This window comes from Cebus imitator, unplaced genomic scaffold (assembly GCF_001604975.1).
Source record: "Cebus imitator isolate Cc_AM_T3 unplaced genomic scaffold, Cebus_imitator-1.0 Scaffold15, whole genome shotgun sequence".
Lineage (NCBI taxonomy): Eukaryota > Metazoa > Chordata > Mammalia > Primates > Cebidae > Cebus > Cebus imitator.
In genome coordinates, this window is record NW_016107330.1 from 1,483,630 (window position 1) to 1,506,598 (window position 22,969).

Sequence of the window (22,969 nt, forward strand, 5' to 3'; positions counted from 1 at the left end):
CACGCCTGGCCTATTAAGGTGTTTTTATTAAGACTTCAGGATTTATATGTTTGGGGTTGATTTAGTTTTAGGCCTATCTTTATGATTCTTGTCTTACATACTAATAAAAATCTCATCACATTTAATTCTGCCCTCAAAGGGCATAATTTGCTTCTTGCTTTTCTAGCATGTTATGTTAAATTATAAGACTCTTTGCCCTTTTAACTGTGTACTTCCTTCCTTAGGAATCAGAGAAAATCATTGCTGAGTTGAATGAAACCTGGGAAGAGAAGCTTCGTAAAACAGAGGCCATCAGAATGGAGAGGTCAGGAGGGGGGTTAAAATCTGGAAATGTTTCTAAGTTTTCTAGGGAATGTGGATTACTTTATAGTAAGAAAAGGTAAAATAGAAATTAAAATCAAAGAATCTGCCCTTCTAAAACACAAAACAAAACAAAAAATATGGTCAGGGATTTATGGCCAGTTGAATTTATGCTTGTAATATGTCATATGACTCCAGGGAGTCACGTGTTTAATAGTTATTATATGTTGCTAGGGATCCATAAAAAATGGAACATACTGGCCAGACATAGTGGCTCACACCTGTAATCCAAGCACTTTGAGAGGTCAAGGTGGGAGGAATGCTTGAAGCCAAGAGTTCAAGACCAGCCTGGGCAATATAGTGGGACCCTGTCTCTACAAAATATTCAGAAAATTAGACCAGGTGCTGTAATCCCAGCACTTTGGGAGACCAAGGTGGGCGGATCATCTGAGGCCAGGAGTTCAAGACCAGCCTGGCCAACACTGGTAAAAACCCTATCTCTACTAAAAATACAAAACTTAGTTGAGCGTGGTGGCAGGCACCTGTAATCTTAGCTACTCAGGAGGCTGAGGCTAGAGAATCACTTAAACTCGGGAGGCGGAGATTGCAGTGAGCTGAGATTGTGCCACTGCTCTCAAGCATGGGCGACAGAACAAGACTGTTTCAAAAAAAAAAAAAAGTAACTCAACATGATGGTGGGCGCCTGTAATCCCAGCTACTCATGAGGCTGAGGCAGGAGAATTGCTTGGACCCGGAAAGCAGAGGTTACAGTGAGCCGAGATCATGGCTCTGTACTACTCCAGCCTGGGTGACAGAGTGAAACTCCATCTCAAAAAAACAAAAAACAAAAATGTTAAAAAATAAGCTGGGTGTGGTGGCTTATGCCTGTAGTCCTAGCTGCTTGGGAGGCTGAGGCAGGAGGATTGCTTCAGCCCTGAAAGTCAAGGCTGTAGTGAGCTGTGAACTCACCTCTGCACTTTAACCTGGTTGACAGAGTAAGACCCTGTCTTAAAAATAATAATAAAAGGAAATAGGAGCATATTGAGGGATAGAGTCGGCTTCTTTTGATAAAGGCTGACATCCAAATAGCTGTTCTGATTATTGTCTTTCAAAGGTGCCTTCTCGAGAATTTCTTTGGTAAAGAGGTGAAGGAGTTTGGGTTGAAAACTTTTTTGTTGTTGTTGAGATGGAGTCTCACTCTGTTGCCCAGGATAGAATGCAAGGGCACAGTCTTGGCTCACTGCAGCCTCCACCACCCAGGCTCAAGTGATTCTCCTCCCCAGCCTCCTGAGTATTACTGGCGCCTGCCACCACACCCAGCTAATTTTTGTATTCTTAGTAGAGATGGGGTTTCACTATGTTGGCCAAGCTGGTCTCGAGCACCTGACCTCAAGTGATCCACCTGCCTCAGCATCCCAAAGTGCTGGGCTTACAGGCATGAGCCACCACGCCCAGTCTGGCTGCAAACTTAAAAAATCCCTATTCTGTCCTAACGTCTATCACCACTCTATCCTGAAGGTGAGCATAACCCACCTTCTTTTGCTATTAGAATAGACTACATTTGAAAAAGCCAGTTTCTGTTTTTCTTGTTCATGAAGATGAGGCAGAAGTTACTAATAATGTAGTGATATAGTAAACGTAACAAACAGTTTTTTTACTTATTACAGCAATTTTAAGCTAAATTATTGAAACAGGTGGGCAAGGGAACATAACATTTGAGAAAATCACATTAATAGACTATACTCCACATATCAAAATTACTTTCTGATTGCTTCTTAGATTTTGAAGAAGTGTTTCTTCAGGTTGAATTTATAACTTAAGGAATAGTCTCTTCTTTTTTTTTTATATTAATATACATATTACTTATGAATTATTGGCTGTCTCCAAAGTTGGTTGAGACAAAGTTCTTATTTGAGTGAATATAATTAACAAAGCAAGATTTAATTTATTTTGAATGTGATGTTGCTTTTAGAAATAACTTCTCATTAATGATGAGATAAGCACATTATTTTATGTTTGCATTATTGACTTTAAATATGGCCAGTTGTTTTTGGTTTGCAGGCTTTATTTCCCAATCCTTATTAGACTGATTTAATTGACATTTTGGTGTTGGTATTCTGATATACCTGTTTTTTTCCTAGAGAGGCTTTGTTGGCTGAGATGGGAGTTGCCATTCGGGAAGATGGAGGAACACTAGGGGTTTTTTCACCTAAAAAGGTAGGAAACAATGTTATGAAACCTAATCAGACAGAGACACTTTTTGTTTGTCTTTGTTACTGGGGCACTTCATATCTTTCAGGACTTACCCTCTTCCCCCTTTTATGATCTTGATACTTGGCTTAATTTCAGATATTTCTGATTTCATCTTAGAGTATGGTCTTGTAGTACAAAGGCAACCTATTTCTAAAATGCCTATCAGGTTTACTATTTACAAAAGAAAAAACCTAAGGCAGTATATCTGTAACTTTTGGCCATGATTAGTCATCTTTATTTGTTGCTTTCTCTTACATTCCCAGCCTAACCTATCATATTTTGCCTCAGTTTTGGCTACTCTTTGATGTAGATTTTCCCACAGAAGTCATCTACCCTGCTTTATAACTTTTTGGAACCTTTCAGCTTGAAGTTCAGGTTTGTGTAGAATAATACTGCTTCCGTCTGCTTCTGCAATTTGTATTACAGGCAACCATTGTGCTGAGTAAAGAAATTCCTGTCCCTATCCTTCCAGACTCTCTGCTTCCTTCTTAGGTTGTTTTTTAATAAGTGACTCCAATAGTTACCTTCCTACTTACAGAACCATAAAGTAGTGAGGTACCTTTTAGCTAATTAGAGTAGTATTGTTTTGTTTGTTTCTTTGTTTGTTTGCAAAAGAACTTATTGTTGGATACTAGAAAATGATTATCAAATGGTTATTTTGTGTGCTTATGTATCAGAGAACAGGAGAACATATATTGATGTACAAAGCATGTATTTTATGCCACTAGTAAATGGTCCTTTATTTTAAGTAACCTCTGATTAGCTATTGGAGACTTAAACATCTTTATGCGTAGGTTCTGATGATGGCCTCTCTAAGTTAGGATACAAAGGGTGGTGAGTTTTGAATTGGTACTTTTATGTGATATGAAATATTCCTGTGGTTTTTGCTACAATTCTTCTGGGTAAATTTTTCTGTCCTGGTCACATAACTTTTTTTTTTTCTTTTTTTTTTTTTCCAANTTTTTTCCAAATTCTAATGTGTCATTTTTAACAGAAAAGATTGATGTAAAGACATTTGCGTATTGTAGAATAGAACAATAAATATTTTATATGTTTATATTATGAAAGTTTAGTGTTTTTCACAGTTTTAGTAATTTTTTTTTTCAGTAAGACATATATTTATTCAGACGTGTTACTTATGATTGTATAGATTTTAGCAGTTAACAGTTTTGGTGGGTTTTTTGTGTGTTTTTTTGTGAGACGGAGTCTCTCTCTGTCATCCAGGCTGGAGTACAGTGGTGTAATCTCAGCTCACTGCAACCTCCTCCCCCTAGGTTCAAGCGATTCTTCTGCCTCAGCCTCCCAAGTAGCTGGGACTACAGGTGCACGCCACCACACCCAGCTAATTTTTGTATTTTTAATAGAGACGGGGTCTCACCATGTTGGCCAGGGTGGTCTTGATCTCTTGACCTCATGATCTGCCCACCTTGGCCTCCCAAAGTGCTGGAATTACAGGCATGAGCCACCACACCCAGCCGGAACATTTTTACTGTAACAACTTGTGAAAATATGGCATTTAACATGAATCATAAATAACTTGAACAAGTGTTGAGATCTCAACTGCATGGAATTCCAAAGTGAGATCTCTGTTTCCAAAGCTTTTTCTGTAATTTTACCCATCTTTCTACACTTCTTCATGAAAGGAAGGGACATACCGTGACCACACCCAAACTCAGTCTTAGGACTTGTTTCTGAGATTCCATTTTTCAAATCATGACGTGCTTTAAAGAACGCTACCCACAAAGGGCTTTGACTTTCTCAAACCAGTCAAGTTCTTTAACTACAAGGTGGATGCTAGTTGAGGAGATGTGGAGGTTTTTTCAAATTTCTCTTTAACCATCTTTTATAGTCCCTTTTCTTACCCCCCCCCCCATCTGACTCTTTTTTCATTCTTCCACACTTGCTGGCACTCTCTTGAGTAGATTTTGGCCCCAAGACCATGTGACTTATTTTTGGATTCCAGTGGGGTATTTTCACCAAAGAAGGTTGGTTTTTTAAAAAAAAAGAATTTAGAAATATTAGAGTTAGATGAAGAGGATTGTTAGAGGATGTTTATATTATTGAATGTCAGTAATTTTAATTTTTTCTTTAAGGTTAAGACTAATAAACTAAAGGCAATAACTGGGACCATAGAAGAACTGATAAAAATTATACTGGAAAGTGGCAGGGGGTGTATGGGGACATTTTAATAAAAGTACATGAAGAATTAAATATTTCTTGAGATTTTTACTCAGGCATTTAGAAAAATTATAATTATTCCATTCAGCTAATTGGCCCGTCCTAATTTTTTCCTTTTGTTTTGACTTTATCAAAAATTGGATCTTGTTTGTTTTATCCCAGAACTCATGCTTTAAAATAGAATGCCAGGTGAAGTGGCCCACATCTGTAATGACAGCACTTTGGGAGTCCGAGGAGGGTGGATCACTTGAGTTCAGGAGTTTGAGACCAGCCTAGCCAACATGGGGAACCCCTGTCTCCACTAAAAATACAAAAATTAGCTAGGTGTGGTGATGGGCACCTGTAATCCCAGCTACTTGGGAGGCTGAGACAGGAGAATCGCTTGAACCTGGGAGGTGGAGGTTGCAGTGAGCCAAGATCGTGCCACTGCACTCCAGTCTGGATGACAAAGCAAGACTCTGTCTCAAATCAATTAATTAATTAAATTTAATATAATAGAATGCATTGGTTCAGTTTGGGGAGACCTGAAGAGAGTATTTTCTCTTCATTATGGAACCGCAACTAGAGATAAAAACAAATCCCTCTCTAAGCTCTGTGGAGAGTTGAAGGAGCCTGGCTTCCTATAGGCCCCAGTTGTTACCACAGCTCTCTCATGGTGCCCTGCTCCAAACTGATCATCTGTAACCTTTTTCAGACCCCACATCTTGTTAACCTCAATGAAGACCCACTAATGTCTGAGTGCCTGCTTTATTACATCAAAGATGGAATTACAAGGTACATTTCTTTCTTGTTTTGGCCACTTCATGTTTTTTTCCCCTCTTAGATAATTCAGTAACTAAAGAGGTGTTGAAAATTTTAATGTAATGATTTGCTGTATTTTTTGTCTGAAATAGTTACAAACTATCTGCTCTTTCCAAATAATGTGTTTTTGCCAGTGGAACCAGTTAACATGTAGTTTTTCTCTGAAGACCCTAAATAAATTTTTTTCCTTTAACAACTTACATACATTACTTAGGGATTTTATTTCACTCATGCCTTCTTATAATGCTGTATGAGTTACACTGGTGTTTCAGTGTTCCTTGTTTCTTATTCTGATATACAGATGTTGATCATATATGAGGATGGAATTTGTAGTTGAAAGCTTCTAATGAAAAAAGGCAATACCTTTTTTTTTTGTTTTTGTTTTTTTTTGAGACGGAGTTTCGCTCTTGTTACCCAGGCTGGAGTGCAATGGCGTGATCTCGGCTCACCGCAACCTCCGCCTCCTGGGTTCAGGCAATTCTCCTGCCTCAGCCTCCTGAGTAGCTGGGATTACAGGCACGCGCCACCATGCCCAGCTAATTTTTTGTAGTTTTAGTAGAGACGGGGTTTCACCATGTTGACCAGGTTGGTCTCGATCTCTTGACCTCGTGATCCACCCGCCTCGGCCTCCCAAAGTGCTGGGATTACAGGCTTGAGCCACCGCGCCCGGCCGGCAATACCTTTTTTTTTTTTTTTTTACGTACCAAAGGATTTTCTTTGGGAGAAAGAGGTTCATTGTTTGTAATGCTTTCTGTGTCTGAATTTCCCTGGGAAACACTTTCTCTTGTGTTCAGGGTTGGCCAGGCAGATGCTGAGCGGCGCCAGGACATAGTGCTAAGCGGAGCTCACATTAAAGAAGAGCATTGTATCTTCCGGAGTGAGAGAAGCAACAGCGGTGAAGGTGAGCATCCTGGCTGGAGCTTCAGCAACAACTTTTTCATTTCATATTATGAGAAGTCCTTAAGACTTTGTGTTCTCTATCAGTAGTACTTTCTTATACAACCTAATTCTGAAAAATGTAGAAACCTGGACTGCTTGTGAATGCAGAGATGGACAGGGCTACTTTACATGAAAATAGCTTGGACAAAAGAAGCCCTTTTGTTACTGCCAAGAACCGAGCAGGATATAGGCAATTAGGCTTGGTCTTGAATGTTAATTATTTAATAGAAAATCAAGAAAATAACAAAAATCCTGGGTAATAGGAGATTTGAAAGAGATTAAGTCTTAACACAGTAGAATTTATTTTTATCTAAAAGGGAAGAAAAAGTCTTGATTTTTGCCTGGGTTATTAACAAAACAGCAACAATCTAATGATATTTTTGTGTTATATAATTCACTCATTCTTTTATCAAAATACTGGCTTTTTGGCTGGATGCGGTGGCTCATGCCTGTAATCCTAGCACTTTGGGAGACTGAGGCGGGCAGATCACAAGGTCAGATGTTCGAGACCAGCCTGGGCAACATGGTGAAACCCCATCTCTACTAAAAATACAAAAAAATTAGCTGGGTGTGGTGGTGAGCTACTCAGGTAGCTGAGGCAGGAGAATCACTTTCTCCCTGTAGAACCCGGGAGGCTGAGGTTGCAGTGAGCCAAGATTGCACCACTGCACTCCAGCCTGGGTGACAGAGTGAGACTCTGTCTCAAAAAAAAAAAAAAAAAAAAAAAAAAAAGCCTTTCAATCTTAAGTTTCTGGTTATTACCTGTGTCTCATCCTTAACGATTTCTGACGGTTTTGAGTTTTATTGACTGAACTGTCAGAGATCACCAAAACTAATATTTTCTGTTATCTTAGGTTAATCACATAGAGTTAAATGATAGCCTCTTCTATTGAGACTAGTTCTAGTACCCCAAAGTGAACTACTGTATAGACACTTCAGCCGCATGATTGCAGGGATTTATTCTACTTACCACAAATCCTGATAATCAACTGCTTTCCATTGTTTGATTCCAGTGGTTTGTGATGATAACATTAGTTTGTGTTCCTCTTAGTTATCGTGACCCTAGAGCCCTGTGAGCGTTCAGAAACCTACGTAAATGGCAAGAGAGTGTCCCAGCCTGTTCAGCTGCGCTCAGGTGAGACTGGGAGAGGTTTGCCGTCTTCAGCAATGTGCACATGGCTTGTGTGACAACTATAATTTTTGGCTGTTTAAAGGCTGAAGTACTAGCATTAGGATTTTTGTTCTTATAAAAACAACAGCTCTGAAAGCTGTCTTCACATTAGGGAGGGTGAGTTTATTAAATAGATACTATATATTTTAAAAATTATTTCTTAACCTTATTTTTCTATTTTGGAAACCCTATTTTTCTGTTTCTAGGAAACCGTATCATCATGGGTAAAAACCATGTTTTCCGTTTTAACCACCCGGAACAAGCACGAGCTGAACGAGAGAAGACTCCTTCTGCTGAGACCCCCTCTGAGCCTGTGGACTGGACATTTGCCCAGAGAGAGCTTCTGGAAAAACAAGGAATTGATATGAAACAAGAGATGGAGAAAAGGTAATGCACAATTCTGCAGCCCACGTGACTATCTCTTCTTTTAAACACTTAATATTAATAGCATTCTTCAAATAATAGCTCGATGACTTCACAGTTTATTCTTTTTGCCTTTTTTTTTTTTTTTTTTTTTTTTTTTTTTTTTTTTTTTTTTTTTTTTTTTTTTTTTTTTTTTTTTTTTTTTTTTTTTTTTTTTTTTTTTTACTTCTAGGCTACAGGAAATGGAGATCTTATACAAAAAGGAGAAGGAAGAAGCAGATCTTCTTTTGGAGCAGCAGAGACTGGTAGGAGTCCTGAATCCGCTAAACTGTTGGGAAAAGGGCAGCTTGTTCCCATGCTTTCCATGTTCCACAGAGCAGCACTCACCCAAAATGATACCATGTACTATTCTATCATTTCCTTAATGGAGAATGAACTTAAATTTCCTGGTAGCCTTAGCCTGAAAAATAGTCCATAGAGGTATTCTTTTGGACTTTTTATGACTTAAAGCCAAATCTTTACTTCTGTTAACAACCAAATACTTTTTAAGGAAATAGAGCTTTTTTGGTAGCCTTTACCTCTTGATAGTGGTTTTGGAATTTGCATCAGTGGTGGTTCTTTTAATAATTACTCTGAATATTGAATTTGGTGGGAGTTTGCCTTGGTTTTGTTTCTGATCACTTGATAGTACTAATTCTCTGCTCTTGGGCTGACTTTGGGATTGTTCTTACGCTGGGCAGTTTTTTTTTTTTAAGTTAAACTGTGTCCAAACATGTTGCTGCACAGTTGCATGTGTTACTCCTTTCCTGTTCCCCTGCATGGAGTCTGAATTCTCAACCAGGTTCTCAGTGGCATGTGTGGTAGCGGTCGGAGCAGAGGCTGCATACCCAGCACAGGCAGGACAGAAGGCCTGCTTCCTTTGAGGGAGGGAGGATTTGGGTGAGCAGCTGGAAAGTCTGTTTAAGGTCCCAGCTATTGATGTAATACTAATGGCTTCAGCATTTTATAATGGTAATGGATTTCCCAGATTTGATAGAAACTGAATCTCATGAATAAATAAGTTGATCCATTAGTTAGATTTTTTTAAAGCCAACCAATTTTGGTTAACAAAGCTGTGGTAATAAGACCTTCGCAGCATTCATTTGATATGTAAGAATAAAGTATAACTAACCTTTGGTTACTGTGGATGCAGCTTAGGAAGTTCTCATTTTTTAAGATTCATTCATATCTTTTATTTAAGATAAGGCTTCTCTCCTTAGTATAAAATACAACATGTAAATTACAGTCTGATAGTCATGATCTGTGTTTTGGAGAAGAAGGGGCTAGTGCTACGTGGGCCAGAAAAGTGAAGGACTTGAGCAGAAGCAACGTTTTCCAGGGCACCTCATTCTCAGACGTGGGCATGGATTAAACCAGTTAGTTTGTTATCTTGCAAATTCTAATAAAACCCTAAAAAGAATGGATTGTAAGAATAAATCAAGGGTTTGGGGCAAGGTAATAGCAGTGTTACCGACCGAGGCGCATTAGGAGGCCTTTTTAGCATTAAGTTTTTAATGAAAACGGAAAGTACTAGCTACAATGTGATTAGTGGCTTAAAAGGTTTGTGACACACAGAGAAGTCTTTTATCTTAATAATGTAGTACATTCTAATAACATGCCTCTGATGGTCTGTGAGAGATCAAACGAGGACAGATGTAATTAAGCTCTATTATTAACGATAATGCCTTGTATTTGTATAGTGCTTTATAATTTACAGAGAGCATTAACATCCTTCAATTTACTTGATCCTCAAAACAACCCTCTTTGGTAGGTGTATGCATAAGTAAAATATGCAATGTTACCTCCAGTTTATAGTTGAGGAAACCAAAACTTGGCCGGGTGCAGTGGCTCACGCCTGTAATCCCAGCACTTTGGGAGGCCAAAGTGAGCGGATCACCTGAAGTCAGGTGTTAGAGACTAGCCTGGTGAACATGCTGAAACCCCATCTCTATCCCAGCTACTCAGGAGGCTGAGGCAGGAAAATCGCTTGAACCAGAGGTGGAGGTTGCAGTGAGCTGATACTGCGCCATTGCACTCCAGTCTGGGCAACAAGAGCATAACTCTTGTTTCAAAAAAAAAAAAAAAAGAAAAAAAAACTTAGAAACTGATTGAGTAGGTCTGGGTTGGGACCTGAGTATGCATTTCCAACAAGCTTCTAGGTGATGCCAATGATCCTGGACCTGGGAACCTCACTTAGAGTAACTAGGCACGGCAGAATAAGGGTGCCTGGTGCTGTCCATAACCAAGAGTTGGTGATCATTCTGTGCCCTAAAATAAAGATGGCCACTAAATAAAGAGAAAGTGAATGTCTGAGACATATTTAGTTTCTAGGTGGCATACATAGCCTGCAGATAATCAGATTCTGGTTGTTATTTGCTCTTTGTGTGTGAAAGGAAGCCAGGATTTCTAGAGCAGCTCCTTAAAGCAAGGAAGTTGCTTTCCTCTCAAAAGTCTGTCTGTTCCTCTTCCATTTCTTGACTTAAGGGGGGACCTGATTTCTAACACTTTAACCCAAAGAACATCTACTAGTAGTAATACTGAATGGAAAATGTATTTTTATTATCCTGTATTGGTCAATTAACAGATATATTTGTAATGCACCCTGTGAATAAATATTGAGAGAATACAAAGCAATTATTACTCAGCAAATATTTATTTAATATTTACCATATGTAATCATTTTTTGCATACTGTAAGCATTAAACAATGGAATTCAGGCTCATGAGTTTTCTGATAGTTCCCAGATGTATCACATTATTATGGTGCTGAGCATTCCCTTCCAGTTAGTGCTCTTTGATACTCCTGGTCCTATCTGTGCTTGCTTTTTACATACTGTTTTTGGATCTTCCCTCTTATTTGCATAAGTTCCTTGCAGAGTCTCTTTAGGAGACCTACTTTGCATTTGGCATTTAATGAAAGCCGAAGGATCATTTTGTGACATGTGAATTGACCAGACCTCAGTAGCTTTCCAACTTCTTAATGAATGAATCTAAATATTATAAAAATTCGGCCAGGCACAGTGGCTCACGCCTGTAATCCTAGCACTTTGGGAGGCCAAGGCAGAAAGATCACTTGAGGTCAGGAGTTGGAGACCAGCCTGGCCAACATGGTGAAACCCCATCTCTACTAAAAATACAAAAATTAGCCGGGCGCGGTGGCTCAAGCCTGTAATCCCAGCACTTTGGGAGGCCAAGGCGGGTGGATCACGAGGTCAAGAGATCGAGACCATCCTGGTCAACATGGTGAAACCCCGTCTCTACTAAAAATACAAAACATTAGCTGGGCATGGTGGTGCGTGCCTGTAATCCCAGCTACTCAGGAGGCTGAGGCAGGAGAATTGCCTGAACCCAGGAGGCGGAGGTTGTGGTGAGCCGAGATCGCGCCATTGCAATCCAGACTGGAGAACCTGAGGGAAACCCAAAAAAAAAAAAAAAAAAATACAAAAATTAGGCATCATGGCGGGTGCTTATAATCACAGCTACTTGGGAGGCTGAGGCAGGAGAATTGCTTGAACTTGGGAGGTGGAGGTTGCAGCAAGCCAAGATCGTGCCATTGCACTACAGCCTGGGTGATAAAGCGAGACTCAGTGTCAAAAAAATAATAATAATAAAATAAATAAATAAACATTATAAAACATTATTTTTTTGACATGAAGTTAGGATTTATATCACATAAACTTTGCATATAGTTTTTAGTATCACTATCAATATGTGACAGGGTGACATGTTTGAACTATGAAGAGGACATATTCTACAGAGTCAAAATGGCAGTATTTTTAAAAGAAAGAAAATGATGGCTGCTTGATTTAACTTGAGTTGAGTTCTTTTGGATTTATGTAGACTCATATATTTTAGAATTTAAAGATAAATTTTGTCTCTCAAGCATGATATTAAAACAATGCTCAGAATACTTGTCATTTCCTGAATTAGGTAATATTCATTTCACTCTTAAGCAATTTGGAGAGGAAAAGAAAAACAGCCAGAAAAAAGATGATAGTTGTTAGTCATGTGGGAAGAATCAAAGAGAATTTATTTATATTCTGTAAAACTCAGTTTATACATATTTGCAAAAAATCCTCTTCAGGAGTCAGTCAGACTTTTTCCTCTAATATTTATTAATGTCATCTTTATCACTTAAAATTAACCATTCTCGTTTTTAAAACTAAAAATGAAAAATCAGTGTAGAATCTGTATAAATTTAGCTTTACTGCTTTTTCAACTTTTTTCTTTGTTTTTTAAACATCCTGTTACAGCAAGCTTTTTTTTCTCTATTCTTTTTTTTTCTTTTTTTCTTTTTTTTTATCAAGAAATGCTGAGTGTATGATAGAGTACAGCAAGCTATACTGCTTTTTGTTGCTAAGTTATCAAATAACGTGAGAGTCATAGTGGGCATAGTACTCATTTGTAGGTCAATAGAATTATATAAATCAGTGGCAACAGTTTGAATTTTCCAGGCCAAATTATGATGATTATTGTTGAAAGTTACTTTTTGGTTCCTTAGAAAGTGGCTATACAGGCAAATCTTTAGTTTAGCCAGGTGTGGTGATGTGTGCCTATAGTCCCAGCAAAGGCAGGAGGATCACTTGAGTGCAGGTATTTGAGACCGGTTTGGGTCCCTGTCTCAAAAAACAAAGCAAGCAAACAAAAACAACAACAAACTTTTGTCTAGAAGGCAAGGTACTATTTGTCAGTTCCAATTCCTTTAAAAAGCAAACAAACCCCTCTAGAAATATTTTTTGTAACCATAGTGAGTAAAGAGACTGTTATGTAATGATATATTGATATTTACTAGACTATCTTAAACTACTCATCTATGAGTTGAGTTTTTTTTTAAGTGAAAGCAAGTTTATTAAAAAAGTAAAAAAATAGGCTGGGTGTGGTGGCTCATGCTTGTAATCCCGAACTTTGGGAGGCTAAAGCGGGTGGATCACCTGAGGTCAGTCACCTCAGCCAGGCCAACATGGTGAAACCCTGTCTCTACTAAAAATACAAAAATTAACTGGATGTGGTGGCAGGTGCCTGTAATCCCAACTACTCGGGAGGCTGAGGCAGGAGAATCTCTTGAACCCGGGAGGCGGAGGTTGCAGTGAGCTGAGATTGCACCACTGCATTCCAACCTGGGCAACGGAGCAAGATTCTGTCTTTAAAAAAAAAAAAAAAAAGCAAAGCATACCTACCCCAAAGCTATGCCTACCCCATAGGCAGAGCAGCCGAGTATTTTCTTTTCCCAACAATTTTTATCTCTTGAATAGAACGTCTTTCTAATCCCACTTATATTTGGAATTCTAAATTCAACATTGCTTTCATAGAGATTCATGTTGTCAAGATTTGCTTGTATTAGTTAAGAACTATTGGTTCTTAACCAAACAGCCCTTGAAATTACATTGTTGTGAAGTCAGGCTGCTGATTTAGGGCTAAGTAATTGTTTTTTTGAAAAAGAGGGAAGGGTGCAAAGACAGCTGGAAAGACAGTTAAAGATACGTTTTAAAGCGGATCAATTTTATGTGACCAGAGTATAATCTTTGTGTTTTATGTGTTTATTGGAAGAGTTGTCACTTAAAGTGATATTCTTCAAATAGCTAAAAATGTCATAGGTTTTCTAGATAGAAAACATCTCTAAGTTGTACTTAACTAAAATATGACTTGGGGAATTTAAAATTATATTCGGGAAGTATATTTGCCCAGCTTAATTTTTGTTCTGGTAATTTATTTCTCAAAATTTTGGAGGTGAGATATTTATTGATTTGTATGTGTGAAAAACAAAACACACCCACTATGAGGATCTTTAAAAAAAAAAAAAAAAGCTTCCTTGTTATCCAGGTAACAAACTTTAATTGTACAATTGAAATGGATACATTTAACATGACAAAAAATAGCAAATCCTCTGCTCATGGAAAGATGATTTTCAAACCCTCTTGTCTTACAGAAAAATACCATTTGGTTGATTAAGAACTTACATGGTCTGCTCATACGGATTTTTAGCATTTTTAACATCATCCCTGTTTGATTGCTTCTTTTTCTACATTCTCATCTTCTAACTTTTTTCTAGGGCTGCTCTTTTTAGTAAAGCTAAACAAAACTTGGCGTCCTACAGCCTTACTAACCTTTGTTAATCCGCCTGCTCGTCACATCTTTCTATGGCATCTGTGCTCACTCATGGGGGAAAGAGATTCTGGAAGAAGCAACAGCAATAACCAAGGCAAATGTGGGGGAAATGTCTGCATGGGTTGTTAGCATGATGTGTGGGGCCTAGGTTTTACTTCATTTTCTTTAGATAGTGGGGTTGTTAAGTCACGCCATTTGAATAATTTTGTGTGACCATAGGGTGAGAGACTCATCCCTGTTGTCAATCCTTCTAAGAAATTTGGTGGCAAATTTCATCACTTAAGCCGGAAAGTGGAAATTTGGATTAGGAACACCAAATAAACAAATCTTTATATTAATAGAAATGTACATAGGTATATATCTTAATAGATTTCCACATTGAGGGGTTTTTTGTTTTGTTTTGTTTTTTAGTCTTTTTGGTTATATTTTTTAATTTGGTTAAGGCTTTTTTGCTTGCTTTTTTTTTTAATTTAATTTTCCTTTTTTACATTTTAATTTTGGTTATTTTGGGGCCATTTTTTGATTTTGTTTTTCCAAAGGACGCGGATTCTGATAGCGGGGACGATTCTGACAAGAGGTCGTGTGAAGAGAGCTGGAAACTGATTACTTCTCTGAGAGAAAAGCTACCTCCCAGCAAGTTGCAAACCATTGTTAAAAAATGTGGCCTCCCCAGCAGTGGAAAGAAACGAGAACCAATTAAAATGTATCAGATACCCCAAAGAAGGCGCTTGAGTAAAGATTCCAAGTGGGTCACGATCTCAGATCTTAAAATTCAGGCAGTCAAAGAGATTTGCTATGAGGTTGCTCTCAACGACTTCAGGCACAGTCGACAGGAGATTGAAGCCCTGGCTATTGTCAAGATGAAGGAGCTTTGTGCCATGTATGGCAAGAAAGACCCCAATGAGCGGGACTCTTGGAGGGCAGTGGCCAGGGATGTCTGGGATACTGTCGGTGTTGGGGATGAGAAGATCGAAGACGTCATGGCCACTGGGAAAGGCGGCACTGATGTAGATGACCTCAAGGTTCATATAGACAAACTGGAAGATATTTTGCAAGAAGTCAAAAAGCAAAATAACATGAAAGATGAGGAGATAAAAGTCTTAAGAAATAAAATGCTCAAAATGGAGAAAGTCTTGCCACTGATTGGATCTCAGGAACAGAAAAGCCCAGGAAGCCTCAAAGCCAAGGAGCCTGTTGGTGCTGGTGTTAGTAGCACCTCTGACAATAATGTAAGTAAGGGAGACAATGGAGAACTTGCAAAAGAAGAACGTGTTTCCCAGCTGATGAATGGGGATCCAGCTTTTAGACGTGGACGTCTGCGCTGGATGAGGCAAGAGCAAATTCGGTTTAAGAACTTGCAACAGCAGGAGATAACGAAGCAGCTTCGTCGGCAGAATGTACCTCATAGGTTCATCCCTCCTGAGAACCGGAAGCCCCGCTTCCCCTTTAAGAGCAACCCTAAACACAGAAACTCTTGGAGTCCTGGGACACATATCATCATAACAGAAGATGAGGTTATAGAGCTTAGAATTCCAAAAGATGATGAAGCGAGGAAAGGGAATAAAGAAGAGAGCCAAGAAAAAGGGGGTAAAGGAGCTTTTAAGGATCCCCAGTTACCATGGGGCTCTCAAGGAATGAGAAGTCAAGATCATATCCAAGTTAGCAAGCAGCATGTTAATAATCAGCAACAATCACCTCAACTACGTTGGAGAAGCAATTCTCTCAATAACGGCCAGCCGAAAAGTACGCGCTGCCAGGCATCTGCCTCTGTGGAGTCATTAAACTCCCACAGTGGCCACTCCACTGCTGATGTGCAGACTTTCCAGGCAAAGCGCCATATTCATCAACACCGTCAGTCTTACTGTAATTATAACACTGGAGGTCAGTTAGAGGGCAGTGCAGCCACTTCTTATCAGAAGCCGACTGACAAACCCAGCCACTGTAGCCAGTTTGTGACACCTCCGCGGATGAGGAGACAGTTCTCAGCACCTAATCTCAAAGCTGGTCGAGAAACCACAGTATAAGTCAGTTACTGGACAAACTTGAAATCATGGTGGAGAATCAGACCGTATTAGCTCGTGATTTGATTTGGTTCTACCTTTGACCTTGAGTTCTTATTATTTACATTATAAATATTAACTGGTTTTATACTGTTAAGACAAAACACTGGTAAAAGTTTCAACACCTCCCTTTTGCTTGTATACCATAAACGGGCAGTTTCTGAAATTTTGGATAAAGCATCAAGAACTCCTTTTTCTGAAACGTTCCTCCTTTTTTGGTGCCTAGAAAATTAATATACTTACACAGACTTGTCCCATCTTGGTATAAGTTTGTTATGTTTTCATAATGCCTATAAGTTAACCTGACATCCAGAAAGACATGCCTCTTAGTTTATGCCTTCAAAAGGAGAATTTGATAAGCAGAATTAAATGTCCGTTATTCTCCATAAATGTTAGAAATTGGTTTAAAAATAACATGCAACTGTGTGGACACAGCTTTGGATTTCTCATTCATGTCTGTTCCCTTATTTAAATACAATTAGAATCTTCATAAGCCAAAACTAAAGGTCTTCAAACATATCTTCAAACATTATACATAGCTTTTCATCTTCCACATCTTCTTTTATTCTGTATTTTACAAAAAAAAACTCATATAATAGTTTTTTTCTTTTCAATGTATCAGAATATGTATGAAATTTGTCATACCAGAATCTGTAAATTGACACTGTGTCTGGGATTCTGTTTGTGGTTTGTGTTTTGAAGTTCAGTGTGTCATTTGACACATACGCACACAAAGTGAATTACTCACCAAAATCATGCCAACAGAAATACCAACAAAAAACTTGCATAAGTTCTTTCAGCAGTGTATATAAGTTTGTAAGGAGGATATTTGGCCTGAGAGGGAAGAGGTGGGACATGAGGACAAAGCTACAGCATATGGCTCTGTGGTGCTGCTTTTTTCCAATAGTTGATGAAATAGTGAAATAAAAGTTAACTTCGGTTGGGTTTGGAATAAAGGAGATGATATGTGATAAACTATTCTTTGATTAGCAGTAGTAATGCTCGTAGACACTCAAACAAGAAGGCGAAGTCCTGATGAACATTTATTGTATCAATACCTCATTTTATTTGGTTGTGATCTCAGTTTGCCTCACTGGAAAATCCACTATGAAAGATGGGTTTTAATGGAAAGAAAAGAATCATCTTCTACATCGTTCCTTATCTCTTGAGTTGTCAAAAACGTTTCTAAGAGGCAATCTGAAGAGCCAGAGATGTCTGAAATTGCCTGACTTCATGTTCTGGAAGATTCCTAAGTCACATGAAATCATCTAGCAAACACTTGTCTTCCAAATGATGTGAAAAACTACAACCAAGATAGCGGTTAGCATTCAAGGAAGCCTTAAAAATTGTGATTATGTTTTTTTTCCTTTGCATGTGGGCACTATGCTTTATTAGAACACATTATTTTTAATCATAGTATTTTTTCTTTGCCTCTAAGAAAATACTTAATGCACAGAAAGTTGCTTCCAGTTAACATTTTTTTTCCCTTAAAAAGAGAACCTTTGAGAGGTATTTTTGCTTTCATAGCTAGAACAGTTGAAGTCTTCAACTGAGGTTTTATGGCAGATTAGACATGGGTAAATGATGTCTGTAATGGGTTGACTTACCGAGATGACAATCTCTTGTGCCATTTGGTTTGAATGTACTTGATAGGCTACTTCAAATCAGTCACTTCAATGCGTCTTGTGTAAACCCAGTTGACCTTTTTTATTCCTCTTTAGACATAACTGTGCTATTTCTTTCTAGATACAATTTATTTTCTAAAATTAAAAATAGTCATTGCTAGGTGTGGTGGCACACGCCTACAGCCCCCAGCTACTCAAGAGGCTGAAGTAGGAGGATCACTAGAACCCAGGAGTTCTGGGCTGTGGTGCGCTATGCCAGTTGGGTGTCTGCACTAAGTTTGGCATCAATAGGGTGATCTCCCTGAAGCCGGAAACCACAAGGTTGCCTAAGGAGGGGTGAACCCAGCCCAGGTCGGAAATGGAGCAGGCCGAAACTCCCAGGCTGATCAGTAATGGGATCTTGCCTATGAATAACCAGTGCACTGCAGCCTGGGAGATAGAGTGAGAACCTGTGTGTGTGTTTTTTTTTTAAGATAATATTTATTATATTATTTGGGTTTCAACTCTGTAGCAAAAATGGGCTCTCATTTCCCCAACTTGAGATAACATAGAGTAGGTCCATATATTTTCATTCTTACAGTGGTCTTTTAATCTTATTATGGACAGGTACCCTTGTTTCCCTCTAAACCATGGGAATGAGTGAGTTACTCTCCACTGGTGATTAGGTAACACTGTAGAGTCTGGGCACGGTGGCTCACACCTGTAATCCCAGCACTTTGGGAGGCCAGGGTGGATGGATCATGAGGTCAGGAGTTCAAGACCAGCCTGCAATATGGTGAAACCCAGTCTCTACTAAAAATACAAAAAAACTATCCAGGCGTGGTGCTGTATGCCTGTAGTCCAGCTACTCAGGAGGCTGAGGCAGGAGAATCGCTTGAACCCAGGAGGCGGAGGTTGCATTGAACTGAGATTGTGCCACAACTCTCCAGCCTGGGCAATAGAGGGAGACTCTGTTTCAAGGAAAAAAAAAAAAAAAAAAAAAAAAAACTGCAGAATGAAGAGTTATATAATATTTTCATGTACAACTGTGGATTGTTGTAAAGACTATGTCCACAGTGATATTCCAAAGAATTGGGTTTATATTTATGCTTCATCTACTAATCCTAGGTATCCTCATGTTGCTGAAATATTGTTTAGATAGCTAAAGGATCCCTTAATTTCATAGATGACCGGAAAGAAATTAACCAAGGTTTTATGGACTGCTGTCTATGCCCCATGATGCATTTCTGAGCAAATGCTTATCCTAGAGAATAACTGTGTATGAATAAAATTGCTTAATTGAATCTTTTACTAAATAAGTAACTAGTGCCATCCTTTTGTGAACTCTTGGTATGGCGCATATTACTTTGTTTTTTTTGTGTTGTTGTTTTCTGACAGTCTTGTTCTGTCACCCAGGCTGGATTACAGTGGCGTGATCTTGGCTGACTGCAACCTCTGCCTCCTGGGTTCAAGCAATTATCCTGTCTCAGCCTTCTGAGTAGCCGGGATTACAGGTGCATGCTACCATGCCTGGCTAGCTTTTGTATTTTTAGTAGAGATGGGGTTTCACCATGTTGGCTGATGTGAGCCACTGTGCCCGGCCTGTTTGTTTTTTTAATGTGATTTCTCTCTGAGCTTAAATACCACAAGACCAAAGAGAAATGGTCATAATTAAACCATTATTGTTGAGGTAGCCCTAGCTATTATTATAGCAAAGTGGGGGAAAAAGTGTTTATGCTATTCAAGTTATGTGATGATCTGACAGTGGTAATATAGAAGAGAATTAATTGGTATAGTTTCATAAACCAGAATGGTATTCCTTCGAGAGTTAAAGACATTCTCTTTAATAAATCCAAAGCAAAGGGCATTTTATTTATTCCTGCTTCTATTTCCTTCTAGCCCAGTGAATTATTTCTCTTTTCATTAGTAATGTGGTGAATGGGAATTGTTTATTACATTGAAGTGACTTGAAGTGACCTTTTGTGCTTTAGGTACAGGTTGACGCTGAAAAACAAAACAGAACACTGAATTTGTCATACCTATGTCTGCATTAAAGGCTGTTTTACTACAGGAAGTTACACAGACTTCCTGAAGTTAGCTGCCGTGTCCCAGTGCCTTATTGGTCCATTGTAGACTCGCCTTAATGATTTGTACAAATGACTGGGCGGAGGAGATACTGCCTGTGTCCTGGTGTACCTTAACGAAGGAGGCTTCTTAGGTGCAGTGCAAAACAAGCATTTGTTATGTACTGTTAGAGCCAAAATTGTGATAAGTGACACTCATAATTGTCCAGTTTGTGTCATCTTTTTCAGATTTTAATATCTGTTCTAGATATTCTTAGCTTGAACCACTTTTGATTGTGAAATGTATTAGTCGTCCCATTATTACTGTAAAATGAAGTTTTGATTCTTCTTGTTAATGAACTGTGGATTTCCCCCTCAATTTCTTAAACAACAAAAAATGCTTGAAGATTGTCTTTGAGTGTAAGATCTGCCTTTTAAGAAAGGGAGTGTTAGTTTGTAATGTTAAAAAATAAAGACCTCATTCAATAAAAGTTGAAGTCATCTTTTAAGAGTGTGATTTCTCTCTATGTGGGAAGAGGAAAAAGGAAAGCAAGGTAATGCTAACCAAACCTAGTTTTTGAGTTTTATTTATTGCTTTTCCATCTGAAGATGATTGTAAATCAGATCTTTTTAAAAAATATTTCTACGGGAACTTGATTAGTTTTAAAGCTTTTGCTTTAGCTACACTTTTCTGTTTAACAAAATTCTACCTTAAACGGGATCTTTCAGCCCTATTTTATGCCACATTTCACTTACATAAAATATTTTCTCACAAAAGATGAATAAGGATATCACTTTCTGATTTGAGTTTACTTTAACCGTGTTCTCAGTTTTTTCTTTACATAGTCTTGATTTGAATTATTTTAAATGAAATGATTTATTTCCCTCTATATAGGTAGACACTAAATTTCTAAAAAGTTTTGAATGACTCTGCAGCTTTTCTCCTTTAACCTTTGCCTTTTTTCACCCAGAGTATCAGTGGTACACTAGAAAGGAAACAGAACAAAGCAGAATATTTTTCTGGAGTAGACCAGTAGTATCAATGAGAATTTGGACCTGACATTATTTTTTAATACTTAAAAACAACATAATCATGTATCATAGGGTAGGATACAAAATCCACATGAGTTTTTAAATATGAAATCTGGAATCGGTCTGCTTCTGGCCTCATACCATTTTCCTTCAGGTACTTTGTATTCCTCTACTGTTGGAGAAACTGATGGAAAAGTTGCAATGTCCCTACCATTTATAGGGTGACACAGAAGATTAGTGTGATATGTGCAGTGACATTGTGCTGATGAGACTATGCCCACACAGTGCTGCTGGTAGTGAGGAGCAAAGTTAAGTGTTGTCAACAACTGGGGTATCATCTTGGGTGTGGATATTTTCCTTCTGGCTATTGCTTGCTAATTATAATCTGCCATTAGGAGCCAAGCGTCTAATGTCTAAAACAGCCTAACAGGAAAACTCAGAATGGTAATATTGATTTTACCTTAAATATCACCTCCTCAGAAGTGCCCTACTTGTGCCACCATCATCTTTCATTGAGAGTACTGAAGTACCGAAACTTGTCTCTTTGCTTCTATTCTTGACTCCTATAATCCATTGTCCACATAGCAACCAACATCATCTTTTAAAAATATAAATCATATCTTATCAGTAGCCTCAGGTGCTTTGCATTGCATGAAAGAATCGGAGTCTTACTGTAGTCTCCAAGGCTTTACATGTTTTGGCTGCTTGGCCCCCACTCTTAACACTTTCACTCTCACACTGCACTCTGGCCTTTTGTTCCTTGTACATCAAGTCTCTTCCCACCTCTGGGCTCTTGCACTTCTCAAGCCTGGAGCCAATTTCTATCATGCTTCCCTCCCCTTCCAGACCTGAGCTCCTGAGCTCTTTGTGCCCAGCCCACCACAAGTTGACTCACTGTTTTAATAATGAAAGCCTGTAATTATCTTTTCTTTGTACTTGTTTGGTTCTTCCATGAGAACATAAACTCACCTAAAATAAATGCCATATCTGTCTTGTTCATTTTGCCAGTCATATAAATCCATTACCTGGAAGAGTGGTTCTCAAACTGTAATGTCCATTAAAATTTTGGGGGTCTTATGAGAACTCAGACTATTGGGCCCACCTCCAGAGTTTCTGATTCACTAGATCTGGGGCAAGACCTTATAAATTTGCATATCTGATAAATTCCCAGGTGATACTGATGCTGCTGGTCCAGTAACCACCCTTGATAACCAGTGATCTGGAATGAGGACTTGATCAGCATTTTCTGTAAAAGGCTAGGTAGTAAATATTTTAGGCTTTGTGGACCATGTAGTCTTTTTTGTGAAACTGCTCAACTCTATATTGTCTAAGCAGCCATAGACAATATGGAAATGAACAAGGGTGGCCGTGTTCCAGTCAAACTGTGTTTACAAAAACAGGCAGTGGACTGGATCTAGCCCGACGGCCAGTTTGCTGACCCCTGATCTAGAAGATAGCTACTTCTGATAAATATTTATCTAAAAGATCAGTATATGACTGTGTATGTGATCTGGAAGACAGGTATATGCCAGTTGCTGGGATAAGTGGTAAGTGACAAATGTGTGGTCCTGGCCTCATGAAATTCTCAGAGTTATAGAGGGAGACAGCCGTAATAACCACACCAGTAGTGACTTAGTACATTGTGACAAGCGCCATGATGAAAAAATACAAGGTGCTCTGAAAGGTTTTAATGTAGTCTCTCATTGCTCTTAGCTGACGATGTTTTTGTTTCGCTGAGGAGAAAAGAAGCAATCAGAAGAAATTTCTTCTAGACCAAGCAATCAGAAGAAATTTCCTTCTAGACAAAGGGATTTTGTCTAGTTTTGCCTGCGTGATCCATCCATACCTATGCTGAGCTTTCCTTCCTGTTAGTGGATGAACTGTCCTTGATCCTCTCCCAGCCCAGGCCTTGTTCCCTGCATTCCATACCCTCTCAAGAACTTGTTGTACATTTACCCTCTTCTCTTTTGCATCATCAGTTTCTCTCCTTCTGGATTATTCCTGCCAGCATGCAAACATGTCACTAGTTGCAAAAGTTGTTTTTTTTTTTTTTTTTTTTTTT

The 22,969-nt window shown here is 38.6% G+C and overlaps 1 protein-coding gene across 1 annotated transcript in view; it reads left to right on the top strand.

Annotated features, from left to right (window-relative positions):
- Positions 1–22,969, top strand: part of KIF1B (kinesin family member 1B) — a 183,363-nt gene that overhangs the window by 83,878 nt on the left and 76,516 nt on the right. Inside the window, exons 15-21 of the mRNA XM_037730774.1 lie at positions 225–304; positions 2,442–2,517; positions 5,426–5,505; positions 6,327–6,433; positions 7,523–7,606; positions 7,849–8,029; positions 8,238–8,310. Of these exons, the coding sequence (XP_037586702.1) occupies positions 225–304; positions 2,442–2,517; positions 5,426–5,505; positions 6,327–6,433; positions 7,523–7,606; positions 7,849–8,029; positions 8,238–8,310 (681 nt within the window). The remainder of the gene's footprint in view (positions 1–224; positions 305–2,441; positions 2,518–5,425; positions 5,506–6,326; positions 6,434–7,522; positions 7,607–7,848; positions 8,030–8,237; positions 8,311–22,969) is intronic.